Here is a 17,729-nt window from a genome sequence, read left to right on the forward strand (position 1 = left end):
TTTATTCAACATGTAAAGTGGAAAATCATTGAGAGGTTTTAAGGATCTATCACAATTTGATTTGTATTTAGAAAAGATCAAGTCTATTGCTCCATGGAGGAAAAATAAGGAGGGAGATAAGATAGAAGCTTGAAGATCAGTTAAAATGCTGTTTCAACAGTGATGGTGGCTTGGTCCCAAGTGATATAATTGGAAACAGAGTATAGTTAAGATAGTGTAGATAGAATAAATTGAATGCAATTGTGACAGAACAGGAGAAATAAAAAATAACACTAAAGTTTCTAGCATAAATTATTTGATATATGTTGGTACATTTGCAGATATGGATAAGATTGGGAGTTAGAGCAGGTTTAAAGAAGACGTTCACATTTCATTGAGTTGGCTGTGTGGCAATACCAAACCTGAACTGTGGATCTGGCTGGAGCTATATTACCTGTGAGTCATCAGCAAGAAAGAGCTCACCCAGGAAGGGAGAAGTAGACCCAGAACCGAGCTCAATGTATCACAATACTTAGAAATCAGGTAGAGGAACAGGACTCAACATGGCAGCTGCTAAGGTGAAGACAGTGAGGGTCAAGACAAATCAGGAGGCAACTGTGTTTTGGAAACTGGTGAAAGAGGAGGACTGAAGGAGAGGCTAACCATACTTAATGCTCCTGAGAAATCACATAAGATGAGACTAGAGAAGTAAGTGCTCTAGAAGATCTGGCAATATGGATATCATTCGCAAGAAGATCCAAGAATAATGCTGAAAAAGTTTCAATAGCTCCCAGTGTCTCTGAAGATAATGTTAAATCTCAGAACCACAAAGCCTAGCAAAGTTTGGCTATCATCTCCTCTGAAGCCACACGTGTTTTGTTGTTCTTGTTGTTGTTTCTTTCTTTCTTTTTTTATGTCCCCTTTTTTAAAAAAATTGAGACATAATTGATGTATAACATGGTGGAAGTTTAAGGTATATGATGTGTTGATTTGATACCTTTGTATGTTGTAACATTCCAGGCTCTGCTTCTCCTTATGCCAGCGACACATGTCTCTTTGGTTCCTTGGACACACTCTCCTTCTTTCAGTATATGGTTCTGTCTGCCGGGAATGCTCTTTTCTTTTCTCCCCATGCCCATTCAACTTCTATTATTTTTTTTAGGTCTACCTTCATTGCTTTTTATTTCAGGCAAACGTCACCTCACAACTAGACCAAATACCCCATTATATGCTTAAATCATAACATCAAGTACGTCCTGTGTGCCGAATTGTCACGGAGATTAGTTAATTAATCATTGTCTCTTCCACTGTAGGGAGGGAGCATATCTGTTCTTGCTCACCATTCTTTCTTCATATTAAAGAAATAGCTGTCTTATTACTAGGAGATAGCTATATACTTGTTGAATGAGTGAATGGATAATGTCTGCTTCTGCAGTTAATCTCATGTAATCTGTTTCTATCTTTTTTTTTAAAAAAATGTCTTTATTTGAGAGAAAGAGTGCGCTCGAGAGGAGGAAGAGGGAGTGTGGGGAAGGGCAGAGGGAGAAGGAGAGAAAGCCTTAAGCGGGTTCCATGCTAAGCTTGGAGCTTGACTCGGGTCTTAATCTCACCACCCTGAGATCACGACCTGAGCTGAAACGAAGAGTCGGACGCTCAACTTACTGTGCCACCCAGATGCCCCTCTGTTCTTTACATCACCTTTATTATATGTGACTGAAATATTTGGGAAATGGTGATTAACTTAAATAAAATATTATTTACTTATTTAATATTACAGTTTTTAATATCTATTATAAATTAATCAGCTATGATTATTTTAAAATTTTATTGATCAAGCGTTGTGACTATTCTGGATACATACTATTTCAACCACTCCAGAAGTACCACACTCTTTACTACCTTTAAATTCTGATGTTGTTTCCTGTTCCCTTCCTAGCCTTAGTTGTTCTTAAATATATAAATTTATCAGCAGCCTGCCCACTCTCTCAGAATCAAGAGAGTAGATCACATCCGTTTGTCACAAATAGTCCTCTTTCTATGGGGGTGTTCTGCTCCTCCTGTCTAGGGCTTGGAAGCTAGGCCCATACATGATAAAGCAGAGATTTCCTCAGATGCCCTGGGGAAAGGCCAGCTACTAACCAGACTCCTGCCTGGATAAGCCAGTGCTGTCCACCATCAAAGGCGAGCTGTGCTCTTTCCCCCAGCAAACCACTAGGCTCTTCCTTCTTGTCCCCCTCCTGACAGTTTGTATCTCAGGGATATCAATCCTCTGGCTCACCATTGCCTGCATTCTGAGACTATCTGAACTGAGCACACATTTACCCATTGCTGTCTACATTAGGCTCTATTTCTTTATACCTTTGTAGTATACAGTATAAATTTTGCTACCCAAAGCCTAATATTTCCTGTAGATACTAGATTCGATTTTAATACATTAAAAAAAACATACAATTCAACTCATGGGTGGCTAATTAATCTCAGTGTTTCTTGGGTAGAATTTCTCCGCCCACTTGTTTAAAATGGGATTTAATCTAAATTCTTACTGTTTCTTCCAAGTGATGACCTGCAAAGTCCTTTAAAAATATCTCTTTAAGGCTTCTAAAGCCCTCCTATCTTAAGTTTATTATAGAGCATACTTCTTGTACTTAACTCCCTTGAATGTCATGCACTCTCTTCCTGGCCTCTAGTTTTGCCAAATATGCTGCCATAATAGAAAGCTAAGAGAAGATGAATATTTGCTTACAGATATTTAAAGCTAACCTCTGGATAGTTTTCCATTGCAAGTGTATTTGGAGAAATAGGCTCGATAACTGAGTACTTGAATTTGTGACTCCTGAGACATATTTCTCATTAAGCTTACCTTCAGAAGAGCAGTGCCTATATTCACAGCTATTTTATTTAAGAAGACACTTGCAAAAGGAGAACAACATCATTTTTATGGAATCAATGTTCTATCTTTTAGAGATTAAAAATTTTAAAAATATATAGTAAAAAAGGTCGGGGAAAGAAGTGAGAAAAATGAAGAAGGTTAGTAAAGCAAGAAAGGAAAGTAACATGAAACTTAGAGAGGGTTCAAAACATAACTTGTCTACTTCTTAGCTGTGAGAATTTGGACATACACCTAAACACCCTGAACTATGTGGGTAAAATGGGGAATAATAACATTATTTGTCTCAAGCACTGTTGTACAAAGTAGATGACTCAATTAAAATCCTAACATATTCCTGGATGTAGCAACAGCCCAGTACGTTAGTTATGGTAATAATCAAAATAAAATCAAAATCATACCAAAAGTCTCATGATCATGTTTTTATTCAGAATTTCAGATGTGGGATTATTTTCATTTGCTCAAAGGGGAGGTGTGCAAATTTGGCTCTGCAGTTCCCAGTAGCCAGTGACAGTAAAACAATGAGTTCATAAATATGAAAAGATCTATTCACCGAAGCACAACAAACCTTCCATAGTGCTTTCTAACCAAGGATTGTAGAGTTACTGCAAAGGTTCTGTTTGTCTCTAAGTCCCTTAAGTATCGTATGTGGCTCAAATCATAGTGCCTGTGCACATGTGCATTATTCATTTTAAATGAATCGGATATTGTGATAATGATACCAATATATTTAATTGTGTTACTGAATTAATAGTGGCTTTTTGCCAGGATGCATTTTCCTAATCAATGGACTTGCTAAGAACACCATCAGAATCGTGAAGAGTGCTGTATATTAATTTGCTGTCTTGTAATCAAAAAGATTGGGAGTGTATCGCTGAGGGGGGAAAAAGGGGTAGCTTTTGTAAAAACAACAAAAAAAACCCCAGCTCTCAATTTCATTGCTCTTCTTACCCTCATCAACAGCATTAGAGACCTCTCAAGTCACAGAAGCTTCCTTTTTTTGAAGCAGGATTTGCTCCTGTAGACATGACTTTCTGATTCCATTGCTAGCCCCACGACGGTATCCGTGAAAGATTTGGCGCAAAGCTGGTAAGCTTTCTGAGAGTGCTTTTGCATAGAAAATAGGTCTGACTGCTAACACCCTTCTATTGGTGGGGTTTGAATGTCTTCCTCATAAATGATATTGGCTGCAAAAAATAACCAGATAGGTGTTTATTTGTTCACTTGGTCATTTTGAGTCAAATACAGGTATTTTCTACTAATTCAATCAGTGTGTCATCTTGCCAACCTCATTTTGGTATATCCACCCTGAATCTGTTTTATCATCTCTTGGGTAAGAGAATTACTGATTATTTTGGGGTGCGGATGTGTTTTTTTTAAATTGTAATGAATACTGTAAGGGAGTTTTTTTTTTTTTTTTGAGACTTAAAAAACATCTTCCTTGAAGGAAAAAATCTTTTAAAAGGCCTACTAACTTGGTCTAATTACTTGAATTAAGGAAGTAAGATGCTTTTGCACTGACTTTGAACAACTTTCTTGACTTCCTGCAAAGAGGATTTTTGACAGTATTTTTGAAGAAGTTAGTAAAACCGAATCTGACATCACTACCTAGCAGTTTGTGCAGCTAGCAAAGTGGTTTGTTCTTAGGGTAGCAGAGGAGGAAATTGCTCCCTGTCTGATAAGACAACAGCAAAGAGTATGCATTCATTTCTTTTATTTTTGACTCAGTTTCACAAAGAAAACCTTTTGCAGAGATAACTATTATTTTGCCTTTCAGAAGGACGCATGCTGTTTCATAGGAATACGGCCGATTTCCAGATATGACCATGTATTTGTGGCTTAAACTTTTGGCATTTGGCTTTGCCTTTCTGGATACAGGAGTGTTTGTTACAGGTAAGTACAAATATATTAATATATCCTTAGTTATTTTTTTTTCCTTGTGGAGGGACATGGGTTGGAAATAGACATAAAAATAAGTTAAGAGTTGGTGATTGGAAATGAGGAAGCTCAGTATAAAATGGTCAAGGTTTTTGTAGCTCAGAGAGACAAGTCTTGCTACGTGACAGAATACATTGTTACTGTTCAAAAAGGCATAAATGTTTTGGGAAAATATCACAATTTAAAAGAAACGCTGTCTATCCGTATCTTTGTTTACAAACTGTTCAAGGATATTACAAAAGCAATGTTGTTACTTAACCCTCAAATATGTGAACATAAGTTTATGAAAGTCTAAAGAAATCCTAATGACAAAGTAAGTGAATTTTCAGCCTTTCAATAAAAAATGATTTCTTAAAAGTCATAATGTGGCTTTGGTTGTCCGTAAGCTACTCTTTCTTTTTGAACAGGAGTTTGCTTCCTCAAATTTTGAAATATTTTTATTGAATAGTTAGCTATATGATAGTTTGAAATAATACATTTGGGTATTTAAAAAATACTAATTTTACGCATATTCTTAGCACAGAATGTGTCTTAAAACAAGTTTTTGGTTTCTTCCTAACCATTTTAATGATTATTTGCTTCGGAAATTTTTACGGGGCCACCGCCCTTCCTGGGTGATGGGTAAATATTAGAATTTTGATGAGACAAAAAATATTTAAACTCTTAAGAGTCATACAAATGCTGTATTCTATAGGAAAATGTTAATGGGGAATCTCAAGTACTCATTTAAACTGAAGATCTTGGTATATTTATTATCTATTTAATGGACATTTCTTGAATAGTTTCGGTTTGGGTCATGACTGCATTTCCGTTGATTGTTAAATGTAACTAATAAATCGATATTTAATATTACTCCTTCAATTGTAGTATCTAAAAGCTGTACTTCATTATGGAAAGAACATTGAAAATGGCATTTTTGTAGAAATTCTAAATAAGCTTTAAAAAAAGGGGAAAATGCTTTTTAAAAGTTTCGCTTACTGGAATTGATTTTGAAATCTGTTTTTGACTTTCCACCACTCTTCTTTCCTCTAAAAGGCAAGGCGGTAGCTACCTCTCCAACTTGTTACATTGTCAGTTGCTATTTTGTGTAACCAAGGAATGGAAAGCAGTGTAAGATACTGTTTCATTTTTAACTGCAAAGATGGGTTAAATATTTTTAGATAGATACAGCATTTTGTCTTAGTACGGAAAATGTTTATTAAGTTACCTTCCCTGTAAAGTTAGCTTTCATAACCAAAACCAAATTATAATGAATAATGATTTTAACCGGGTGATAATATGTACATTATCCTAAATCAGAGTGAATATTCATTAAAATTCCCACTCAAGAACTGTTGCAAAGCATTTCTAAATGAGCACAAAGAGACACTGAAATATTTGTAGGACACAGAGCAAATCACCACAAAAATTTCAACCCACTCTATTAAGGATTTTTACCAAAAGAAATATCTTTCAATTTTTTATCAAAATAAGAGAGTATAAAATTATCCAGAAAACCTTTAAATCAATTGTGCTGAACAATTTGTTCTTAAATAAGTGGATAGATACACATAGATTTATTTTGAAAGATCAAGTTTTTCTTCAATTGCTTACATAAATATTGAGAACAATAATCTTTCTAAAAGGCATTGATAGTCTTCCTGAAATTTATACTTATTTTTGAAAAAAACCCTAGAAGAATCTAATCATGTGTGTCTGCAAATCTTATTTAATATATAAATATAATCACCTGTGTCTGCAAATCTTACTTATCATCCTTTTAAGTTCTGAGAAACATTTTGTGATTCAGTGTATGATTTGGGAAGTTATTAATGTTCTAAATTATATATTTTTCTTTATTAGCAACAGATGAGTTTGATTGTATGCTGATTTTAATGTATTACAATTGAGTTTAGTGATCACAGGAAGCATTAGGCTTTTGGGCATCAAATTTATATTGTGTACTCTAAAGGAATAAAAAGCCAGAGCCAAATGTAGAGAGACGTCAATTAATGGATAAATATATGCACAGTTCAGATGTGTTATTCAATACCTAAAATACACATACAGGCAAGGCAAACTTAAACTGCCATGGCAACAGTGCTGGGTTGAGTTTTACGCAACAGTTTGTGACCTCTTTGCTCTGTAACTCTTTGCCATGATAACCGGAAAACTTTGTTGAACATTTCTAAATAATTTTAGGGGACAATGATAGTTTTGCGAATGCAGGTAGAGATGAGTGTTCTCTGACTCTAAAAAAGGTGTCAAGTTAGGCAAATCTATCAGTCTATAACATACCAGCTAGAGTATATGAGTTATATTATGTGAGTTATGAGTCATAACGGTTTGGATTCATATCCTGGTCATAACTCTCCATTTTCCCAGCTGTATTAAAAGAAATAGTTCATGTTACAAACATATATTATGCCTTGCACATCTCAGGCTTTTAATACAAATTATGAACTGAATTTCATAAGGGTCTTATTAGGTTTTAAATACTCCACGATTTAGAGATTTGTGGGTATGAACATCATTCTCTACGAAAATTTTACAAGTACTTTTCTAAAAATTCGCCTGTGATCCTTATCATTGCTAGATTTTGAAATGTACTTTGTTTGAGAAAGGGTAAGGTGGACTTAGGAGTGTGTCTTTCCTTTTCCTCTCCTGTTCTATATAATTAAGTAGAGGGGCAGAGTGGCTGGGTTGAGCTAGTTCTGTTCTCTGTTCTGGGCTACTTGATATCCTTTCACCAGTGACAATTAACTAGTATAGGAATATAGCTATTTCTACACTCTCTGTATAAATATACATATACTGATACACACATATATATATTCTAGTGTTTATGTGTGAATTATATAAAACACACAAACACACATACCTACTTTTCTATCTTTTGGTTCTTCATATTTATCTACTTTTAAATATTGGAGTTTTAGGGGCTTTAATCGTTGGCCAGTTCTTTTCTTGTTTTCTCTGCTCAGAGTTCCTATCATTACCTGCTATGTATTGATGATCCTGATTTCCCATCTGCAGACTCATTCCTTGAGGTGGAAAAAACCAAAAAAAAAGGAAAAGAAAAAAAATCTGAAATATATTTAAATGTTCCTCAAGTCTTATAATTTTACTTTTTAATAACCTGTAAAACTTTTTCCCGCTTCTTCATCTCCATTGACATCACCTTAATTCATGCGTTTATCATTTTTTACCTGGAATATTATTATAGTTTCCTAATCTATCTGCAGTCTCATCCATTTCTTTCTATACTCTACACCTTAAAAATATAAAATAAAAAGAAGAAAAAAACCTCTCTGATCTCTTCTCATTGCCTTTGGTGTACTCCTTGCCAGAGCCACCGAGTTCACCAATGAGCTAGGAGCTGTGCCTGGAGCTGGGCAGGGGGGCAGAGAGTGGTTTTTCTTTTTTCTTGTATGATTCATTAACCCACAAGAGGCAGTTTCAACATTCTGCTTGGCTACACTTCCTCAGGACCTCGAAGGCTCTGTGCAAGTTCTATTTCCTCTTGAATGTTTTCTTCTGTCACTCATGCCACAAAATATCTCCACTGAAACTGTACACTTTTTGCAGCCTTTCTGTGGCATTTTTCACATACTATTTCAATTAGTTGCTGGTGGTGGATTTAGTATTATTATTTACCAATCAGTGCACTTACTTCCATTATAACCTGTGTGCACACACAAATGATGTCTTATGCCTTTTCTGTATCATCTGAACCTCATTTCTTACCAGACACTAAAAAAGTAATGGGTGTTTTTTGACAAAACTGAAGATTATAATAATGAAGGAGAAAGAGGAAGAATACAAAAAAATTCAGAAATAGAGGACAGAGCAAGAGAGAAACATGAGATGAAAAAATTAGCCAGAGGCAAAGTAGAAGGATAGCGGGAGTTAGACAATGTCATCAAGATTAAATAAAATAATTTTGGATCTGAATCTTCATAGGTTTTCCCTTTTTAAAAATTTAATTTATTATTATTATTATTATTATTATTATTATTATTATTATTATTATCTTGCTATTTTCTTCTTTCATCTCCCTATTCTCCCTCTTATCTGGAAGACCTTCCTAATTTCTTAAAAATCCATAGTTCAAGAATGTTATTCCTAAATTTTTCTTGGCCTACTCTTTGGACATTTTTGCTAATGGCATTTCATTTGGTGGGTTAGTTTTGTTCTTCAGATACAGATGACCCTAGGAAGAAAAGTAAGGAATCAGGCGAGGGAGGAGATACTCATCTAACATGGGGACAAAACACATGGAGTCAGGTCCAGTCCTTGCAAGTACAGCCCTAGACACTGGTAGTGTCGTGGGACTATTTTCAGGGCTCACTCTATAAATTGCATTCTGTGCACACAGAAAGTTTGTTGGGAGTCTGGGCATCATTTCTTACTAGATATTGTGATAATGAATTTCAGTTTGAGTAGGTAAAAAGCAGAGATTTATAGTTAGGCTGATTAGACTTGTTGGTGGAAGCACAGTGTTAACACACACAAGGTTTTCTGTACAGGTCATGTACATGTAAGTCACCTTGGTGCAGAGAAAGAAATTTGTCATCACCGAACACCTTTGATTTTTTTCAGTAATCTTATAAATTTATGGCAATCTTTACACAGGAGAAAATCGGGATGGAAATTGAACTTAATCTTACTTTAAACTTAATTTCAGTCTAGTCTAAATAGCTGTGTCAGTATTAGATACCCCACTCCATACTATGTGCCTATCACTAAAGGATTAGTGCTATGACTTTTATACACGTAAAGATAATACTCTGTAGGGAAGGATGAAGAAAAAAATGAAATATTGCAAGTTGTTCATTTAGCCATATGATGTTATATCTATTTCTACATGATACTGAAATATATAGACATTTTTTGTGTGCATGGCCATAACCAATATTTAGATGAGAAAATATCTAATCATTGCTTATAATTTTTAATATGCATTCATTTTTCTATGTCAAGGTGCTACTTCAATTTCAGTCTGTCGAGAGTCTGGGGCGTGGCTACTGTAAGCAGAGTATTGTGTGTTCAGGAATAATAACAAAAAGAAGAAAAGATAAAGAAAGAAACAAAACTTTGGCATAAATACACATAAAGTCGATGTCAGTGAAATACATAAAACCTTCCATGTGCATTCATGTCTTCAACTGATTGACCTCTGAAAAGATAATCAGCAAGATTTTCAATGTTTTCATTAGATTCGTTACTGAAGATCTGCTCAAACAACTTTCACATCTTCCATGGTGCTTAGCTATATATATGCACGTTTAAAGATGAAACATTTATTTCCTACTAAAAATGAGCCCCAGATACCTGAAACGAAAAAGTTATTTTACTAAAACTTCATTTTCTCCTATATATACTGCATGTGTGATAAAATCATAACTACATGCAATGATATTCCAATGAAAATTATTGCCATTCATATATTTAAAAAAAACTACTTCCAACCGAAATGTGAACAGCTGAGGGGAAATCATCAGCCCTCCAAAAAGCTGATCTGCTAACACTGGAGCACAAATCCAGAGCAAAGGGCAACTCAGCATCACACTCACATGTATTAGAACACGAACGTTACTCTAGCAAACTTAACAAAATGCACTGATATGCAAGAAGAAACTCTGCCTTGTAAATATCAGTAATAATAAGTTGTCCTGGTAGTCATGAAAATAGATTAGAGTCCTATATAAATAATTATGAAGTTAAGAGATGATAACAAAGGGACGATATCATGGCCATGAAGTGTGGTCACCATATTTTAAATATCTCCACTTAAAGAAAAAAAAACAGTAACTTGTTCACTGGTAAAAGAAATACTAAGCATCATAGGAAATGAATCAGGTGCCATTCTGTGTTGGAGATGGCATTTGGATCGAGAAGCATTTTAAAAATCTAATTCTATGAATTATATGACCTCAATTCAAATCACTTTCCATTTTCAGTACACAGTGTCCTCATCTATAAAGTGCTGTAAGCATTAAAAATGAGAATATTTGTGGGGCGCCTGGGTGGCTCAGTCGTCTGCCTTTGGCTCAGGGCGTGATCCTGGCATTCTGGGATCGAGCCCCGCATCAGGCTCCTCCACTGGGAGCCTGCTTCTTCCTCTCCCACTCCCCCTGCTTGTGTTCCCTCTTTCCCTGGCTGTCTCTCTCTGTCAAAAAAAAAAAAAAGGTGGTGAGAATATTTGTGAAAATGCTTTGAAAACTATGAGATATCCTGCCAATTTATATATTGTATTTACATGATCCTGTAAAATCACAGCACGTAGCTCTTTATCGTTGACACACGATTCCAAATCACATCTCTTCCTTTAAGAGACTCGGAGGAGATACAGTTTAAGGCTATGTGGTAAAGGAATAAATCCTTAGAGAACTTTGGATTCTTTTAACTCTGCATCCCCTGTTTTAGGGATTTTTCAGGCTACTCTGGATTCTACCTCTTAAATAGCTTGTAAATCCAACTCTTTGTTAGAGATTCTTATCCTTTCTTATCGTAATAGCCTGCAATCTTGCCTCCCTTCAGTCCCTAGTGTGCTCCTACCTATCTCTACTAGGATAATCTCTGTAAAAGGCAAAACTCGCCTTTGTACATCTTTCCTTCAGTGGCTCCCTATTGGATAGAGAATTTACTGATCCCATGATTTTGATCCCAAGGATGTTTAAGAAAATAAACATTTCATTAGAATATACCTACATTTAGGAGTTTTCCTTGAGAACAGCTCTCACAGAAAACAAAACTCTATTAAGCCAAGTTAATTCCCTGAGTATTTTTTATATAGCTTGATTAAATCATTACCAATTTTTTCATTAAAACAATTTTACTGAACTAATGTTCAATAGCATTACTTTTCATTCAATTTTTATAATTACTATTAAATTCATGAATCAATTTTTTAATCCACATCCAGTTTTACTGACTATAGACTTATGCCTCTGGGAATTTTCCTTTATTGTTATTATATTTCTAAGTGAATTTTTTTTCAAATAATACAGATCTAAATTTCTCAAAAAGGCTTTAATTCTTCTACTTAGCCAGAAACAACATTACTTCCGTGCAGTTTGAGCCATTACTTATCTCGTTCTTTTTCTTTTTCTTCTTCTTTTTTTTTTACATTTCAGTATTACACAAAATGTAATTGATCTAATGTGATTATTTACTTCTGTCCAATTTTAAATTGGGCAATAGTAGACATTTTCAAATTTATGTTGTGCTGATATAGCTATCATTAACAGTCATTGTGTGAATGAAATTCTTTCAGCAAGATCCATTTTGAGATTTTAAGGATTTTGTTTTTCTAGCCAGTGGAAACTTTAGAAATACTTACAAGACTGCTGTATAGTCTAGAATTGCATTTTAGCTCTCATTCATTTGTGTGGCATTCTTCTTATTAGCTTACACACCTTATGCCAACTTCTTACTAATTGGTACAACAAAAATTAAGGAAAAAAATCCAGATGATAAATTTAATGTTTTCAATATACATCAGTGGGTGAAATCAAAATAAGGTGTCAAATTATCCACTTTTGTCTCTGCAGTTAGGAAAAATAAAGCTATTAGTGTGGAGTACACAGCCTTAATTTAATCCCATCAGATTTTTCTAGCTTTGTCTGTAACTTTGTGACATGAAATATACAGTTGACCCTTAAACAACGGGGGTTAGGGAGACTGATGTTTTTCTAGCCAGTCCATGTATAACTTTTGATTCCCCCAGAATTTAACTACTAATAGTCTACTATTGACCATAAGACTTAACAGATAACATAAAAAGTTGATTAATGCATATTTTCTATGTCATATGTATTATATACTGTATTCTTATGATAAAGTAAGCTCGAGGAAAGAAATGTTAAGAAAATCATAAGGAAGAAAAAGAAAACATCTGTAGTGCTGTACTGTATTTATCAGAAAAAGTCCGCATCGGAAGTAGACCTGCACAGTTCAAACCAGTGTTGTTCAAGGGTCAACTGTATATTCCTGTTGTAACTTGCATTTTCCTAAAAATACAATGTTTTCTTGTCTCCAGACTGTTGGCCAGGCTGTTTCTTCTTCCCTCCACATATTTTTTTTGAACTGGGCAAATTATAATTGCCCTTCAAACTTTAGTTCAAAGGTCGCTTCCTCTGGGCAGCCCTCCTTCATGTCCCCTGCTCTTCCAGTCCTTTCACACCTGGGCAGATGTTCGTCTGCTGTGAGGACCCCACGAGTAAGCGTCTTGGAGATCTCTTTATTTGCCTGTCTCCCATAGTACGTGCTGAGCTTGTGTAGATCGTCACTGGGTCTCTGCTTATTTATCAGTGAGTGCCCGCAGGTCCTTGGAACTTGTTTGTTGAATGAATGGGTAGTTGTCAGTATAATCTAACCTTGTACGTAGAAAGTACTTAACAACTCATGAAAACAATTTTAAATCTGTCCTTTTGTTGTTGTTATTCTAGTGAATTATTTATGATAAAGTTTCTACATGATAGAAAAGTTCAGGAAATAGATGGAAGAAAAAATTGCCTAAAATCCTTGCTCACACTTTTTCTTTCCCTCTTGTCTTCTGTTTCTGTTTTGATTATGTGCTGTGTGTAAAATTGCACATCCCATTTTTTTCTCAGTAAACATGATTATTCTAGGCAACTTGAGAAACAGAGAAATGAATAAATAGGAAAATAAAAATCTCACAGATTCTCAAAACCCATCACTAAAAACTTTCTGAATATTTTATTTCACCAGTCTAGCTAAATCTGTTTGCTTATTCACTCATTAATTTGTTTCATGAACAAATATTTTATGAGTGTTTTCCCTGTACCTTCAGCTGGGAATACCATTGTCTATGCCTAACCTCGGGAAGATGATACTCCCATTGTGGCAGTGGCTGCTTGGAGATGGGGTTTTAAATCTTCCAGATTCTCCATAAGCTCTCTCCTCAAAGTAATAATAAGCCTTGCAACAGATAATTAGCTGTGTTCTCAATCTTTTATAAATTAAAAATTAAAAAATTATTATTTTAAAATCTATATATAATGCCCTATTTTAGTAAAAACTCTGTTCTTGCCAGACAACATCTAGGCATCTGTTCCAACTAGATTTCTTCTGTAGGCTTTCTGTTACAGAGGTTCTGAAGCTGCCACTGAGTTGTGTAGATTATTATTAGATATTTAATAAATAAAGGTGGTAGAAACAAAGAGGACCTAGCCAAAAGTCCCAATTCTCTTTGGTTTGTTTGTTTTGTGATTTAAGCTGAAAATAAAAGCTTTATTTGGAGAGACATGTTAAAACATACACACATACACAGCATGCAAACAAATCCTTAAATTTTTCTGGTGATCTTTCATAGCAATTTTCCAAGATCATTGGCTAATAAAGGCTGATATTTCATCGTGGATTGGTCTGATTCTCAGTCCATTCTTTCTTGACTGGATTATTCAGCCTTTTTAATGGCTAGCCTAGCAACCAGGTAATTGAGGACATGATGGTAGGCAAAGCACAGCAAGACTGAAGGGTGGTTGGTAGTGTCTCAGAGGTCACTTGTGTGAAACATACATTTCAGCCCCATGCAGCTTATTTAGCTACATAGGTGAAACCCTGGGCACCCAGCCACTTCCATATCTGTAGCAAAATCTAAGTCACCTAAGATTTTGTCTCTTATAAAAAAACAAAAGACATCTTTGATTAATTTGTATTAACACAAATATGGATGCTGCATTAATAATGCGAAAGTAATGTCGCCACCATCTTGAAATGGAGCTTACAAAGGTACACTACTGAGTCTCCCTGGAGGTGAGTGATACGATGGGAAGAATGGATTTTCCCCAACCGAATTCGTTCTTGATATTACATAAAGTGAAAGCCATTGAATAATTTACCAAAGTATCTAGATTTTTTTTTGGTTTTGAAGTGCAAGGGAAGTAACTTGACCTTTGTTAAACACTTTGATCATGGAAAACACATGAGGCTCTCATCTTATTCCAGGAAGTGTAGACACCAGATAAGCTTTTTATAGTTATCCAAGAGGCATATTAAATGAATCTGGTAGAGCTATCTTATAGTTTTCCACTCCAGGGACAGGTTGGCTAAAACTCAAGGGAGAGTAAAGAATCAAAAATATGTTTATTGTTTGGTTACTGTGATAAAACTTAGGCCAATATTCTACTTTGAATTCTTAGACTCGGGTTTCCAAATCCCTTTTTTGGTTTCTAAACCAAGATTTTTAACTTATGCTTAATAAGTCCTAAGTCTTTCTATTTTTTTAGTGACCGTGTTTTTATTTTCTGAATTTACTGATGGAAGCTTTAGGTATGTTCAAGATACATAGTAGCTAAGAAAAAATAAATTAAGCAGAAGATATCAGTTCAGAGAATTGATTGTGAGAGGGAGTGATGATATGTGGGAAGCAGATAAATAAAAGAAAAGGGACAGGTTGCTGATGAAAATAATTTAAAGAGCTAATACTAGAAATATTGGATTCAAACAAGCTCCAACTTTTAATGCGCTTAAGAAATCAGTCTTTGAAATGTTGCCTGGATTCCGTTCTGAGCTTTCCAATTAGAAACATTACCTTTTAAATCCTCAGTTTTCCTAGCTGTACAATGAAAATAATAGCAGTAGCTATTAAATGAGGTAATTTACTCAGTGACTTAGCCATTTTTAAAATAGAACCCCTATTATGTGCTAAGAACTACTCTAAGTGCTGACACAGTGGTAAATAAAACAGAAAAGTTACCAACTTTCATGAAGCTTACATCTTAGTAACAGAGATAATGAAATCAAATAAATAACTGAGAAGATTTCAGGTATTGATAAGTGCTGTGAAATAAAACAGTGTGACATGATAGAGACAGGCCAAATTGGGGAGTGACTGGCCCTTTAGACAGTGATCAAAGAAGACCTCTTAGAAGTAGCATGATTAGGCTGCTAACATTGGCTGACGAGAGTGTAAAGATTTTTGTAAAGAAGAACTGGCAGGTGCAAAGGTTCCTCAGAAAAAGCAAAAACTTGGTGGGTTCAAAGCAAGGAAAGGAGGTCAAGTGCTTGCAGTATGGTGGGTAAAGCCTGAGTGGTTTGTGGTAAAGCTGGAGAGATACATAGAAGGGGGAGGTCCAATAGGGCCTTATTGGAAATAGAAAGAATTTGGATTTTTACCTTAAGTGTAAAGAGAAGAAGCTATTTGGAAGTTTTAAGCAGAGAATGAGCTAATCTTATTTCCATGTTAAGGAGACTACTCTGGCTACTGTGAGAATAGATTGGAAGTGAGTTAAGACCTGGAGACCAGTTAGGAGCCTGTTGGATTGGTGGAAAGAGAAAGGAGGTGGTATCTGGACTAGGTGTTGGCAGTGGAGGTGGAAGGAAAGGACAAATGTATATAGAATCAAGAGAAGTTGCTGTGTGGAAGTAAAGTAGGAAGTTATACAGAACAATTCATTTTTTCCTCATGAGCAAATAGGATGAGAAACACCCCAGTTGGGGTAGGCAATCAAGGGTTCTGCTTTATCCATATTAATGTTTGAATTCTCAGAAGACATCCAACTAGAGATATTTAAAAATCAATTGGAGTTTAGAGTGTGGGGCTCATTAGGACTAGATTAGAGCCATACATTTGGAAGTCACTGTATACAGATGGAATTTAAAGCCAAGGGACTGAGGACCTAATTCTGAGCCCCGGGACACTTCATATTTGGAGTGGTTGATAAGAGGGACTAGGAAAAGAAAAAGTGAGAAGCGGTAGCCAAAGTGGAAAAGGAAAAAAAATATTTTGCTTTGGATGTTGAGAAAAAGAGCTGATGATTTATGGGGCTTAGCATGCTTGCTGGCATATAATGAGAATCCAGTTAATTTCACATAAGAGTCCAAATTCATGTCTCTTGAAAGCTTGATTGAACAGTGATTGTAAACATACAAATTATTGTCAAATATCCCTATTTAACTTTAATACTGGCACAAAAGTATGAAAATAATTTGTAAAAATATTTATAAGAATTAAATATATATGTATATGTGTGTGTATATATACACATGTATAATATATATCTCCCTTGCTAGTTTAGCTATTTGAAAAAAGAGTATGACTTAAAATAATATTTTAATAAAATCTATGTAAAATATATTGAGAGACTAATGAATTAGAAATTTAATTGAAAATGTCTTGAAAAGGTAATGCTATGTTGAATCACTTGTGTGGTATATTTTGTTTTGATGCATATTGATAAAAATCTTTAAAAATACTATTTAAGCTAATACATGGACATTTTAGGAGGTTTGTTGAACATTAATTGGTTACATAAAAGGCTTATTTCTAAATCAAATTTTAAATCTTTCATTTCTTTGAAGAATTTGAAAAATAATTGGTTATTACTTAGGCTTATATTAGGTAGGACCGAATAGCCTTCATAATTATACAGCTCACAAATAGGAATTTGTCCTTTTGGGAATATAGATAGATAGATAGATAGAGATAGATAGATAGATAGATAGATAGATAGATAGATAGATAGAGATAGATAGATGATAGATAGATAGATAGATATTTAGTAAGATAAATAGTGCTACCATGTGCCAGACACTATTCTCAAAAATTTATAAATGTGATCCCATTTAACTTAAGTATACATATACAAATCATTATGGAGTCTAGCTTATGCTTGTCTTTAATAGCTTGTACTTGTCTTTAATCAGTAAAGTTGTCAATTTATCTCCCAATATTTTATCATAAAATTTACTGGTTATCGTATTCTAAAAGGGAATAGCTAAATTTAATTTTTCTTGTTCTAATTTTAAATACTAAAATTGAGAAATAAGGAGTGAAGAAAGGGAAGTAATAATAAACTTCTCCCGTGTGCCTGGCGCTAAGATGCTTCGCCTGCATTGTGCTATTCAGCTTATCTTTCTTTCTACATTTTGTTTCTAATCGTTCAGAGTATTAAATAAATGTTCAGATAAACCTTGG

The 17,729-nt window shown here is 34.7% G+C and overlaps 1 protein-coding gene across 8 annotated transcripts in view; it reads left to right on the top strand.

Annotated features, from left to right (window-relative positions):
* Nucleotides 1-4,382: 4,382 nt before the first annotated feature.
* PTPRC (protein tyrosine phosphatase receptor type C) overlaps nucleotides 4,383-17,729 on the top strand; it is a 120,371-nt gene continuing 107,024 nt past the window's right edge. For 2 of the 8 annotated variants that reach the window (XM_057315168.1, XM_057315169.1), the window contains exons 1-2: nucleotides 4,430-4,562; nucleotides 4,644-4,759. In XM_057315168.1, coding sequence (XP_057171151.1) covers nucleotides 4,687-4,759 — 73 coding nt within the window. In that variant the 5' untranslated portion in view covers nucleotides 4,430-4,562; nucleotides 4,644-4,686. Of the gene's footprint in view, nucleotides 4,563-4,643; nucleotides 4,760-17,729 lie in introns of all 8 variants that reach the window. The other 6 variants (XM_048225204.2, XM_057315170.1, XM_026480708.4 and 3 more) reach the window with 5 other exon arrangements.

This window comes from Ursus arctos, unplaced genomic scaffold, assembly GCF_023065955.2.
Source record: "Ursus arctos isolate Adak ecotype North America unplaced genomic scaffold, UrsArc2.0 scaffold_2, whole genome shotgun sequence".
Taxonomy (NCBI): domain Eukaryota; kingdom Metazoa; phylum Chordata; class Mammalia; order Carnivora; family Ursidae; genus Ursus; species Ursus arctos.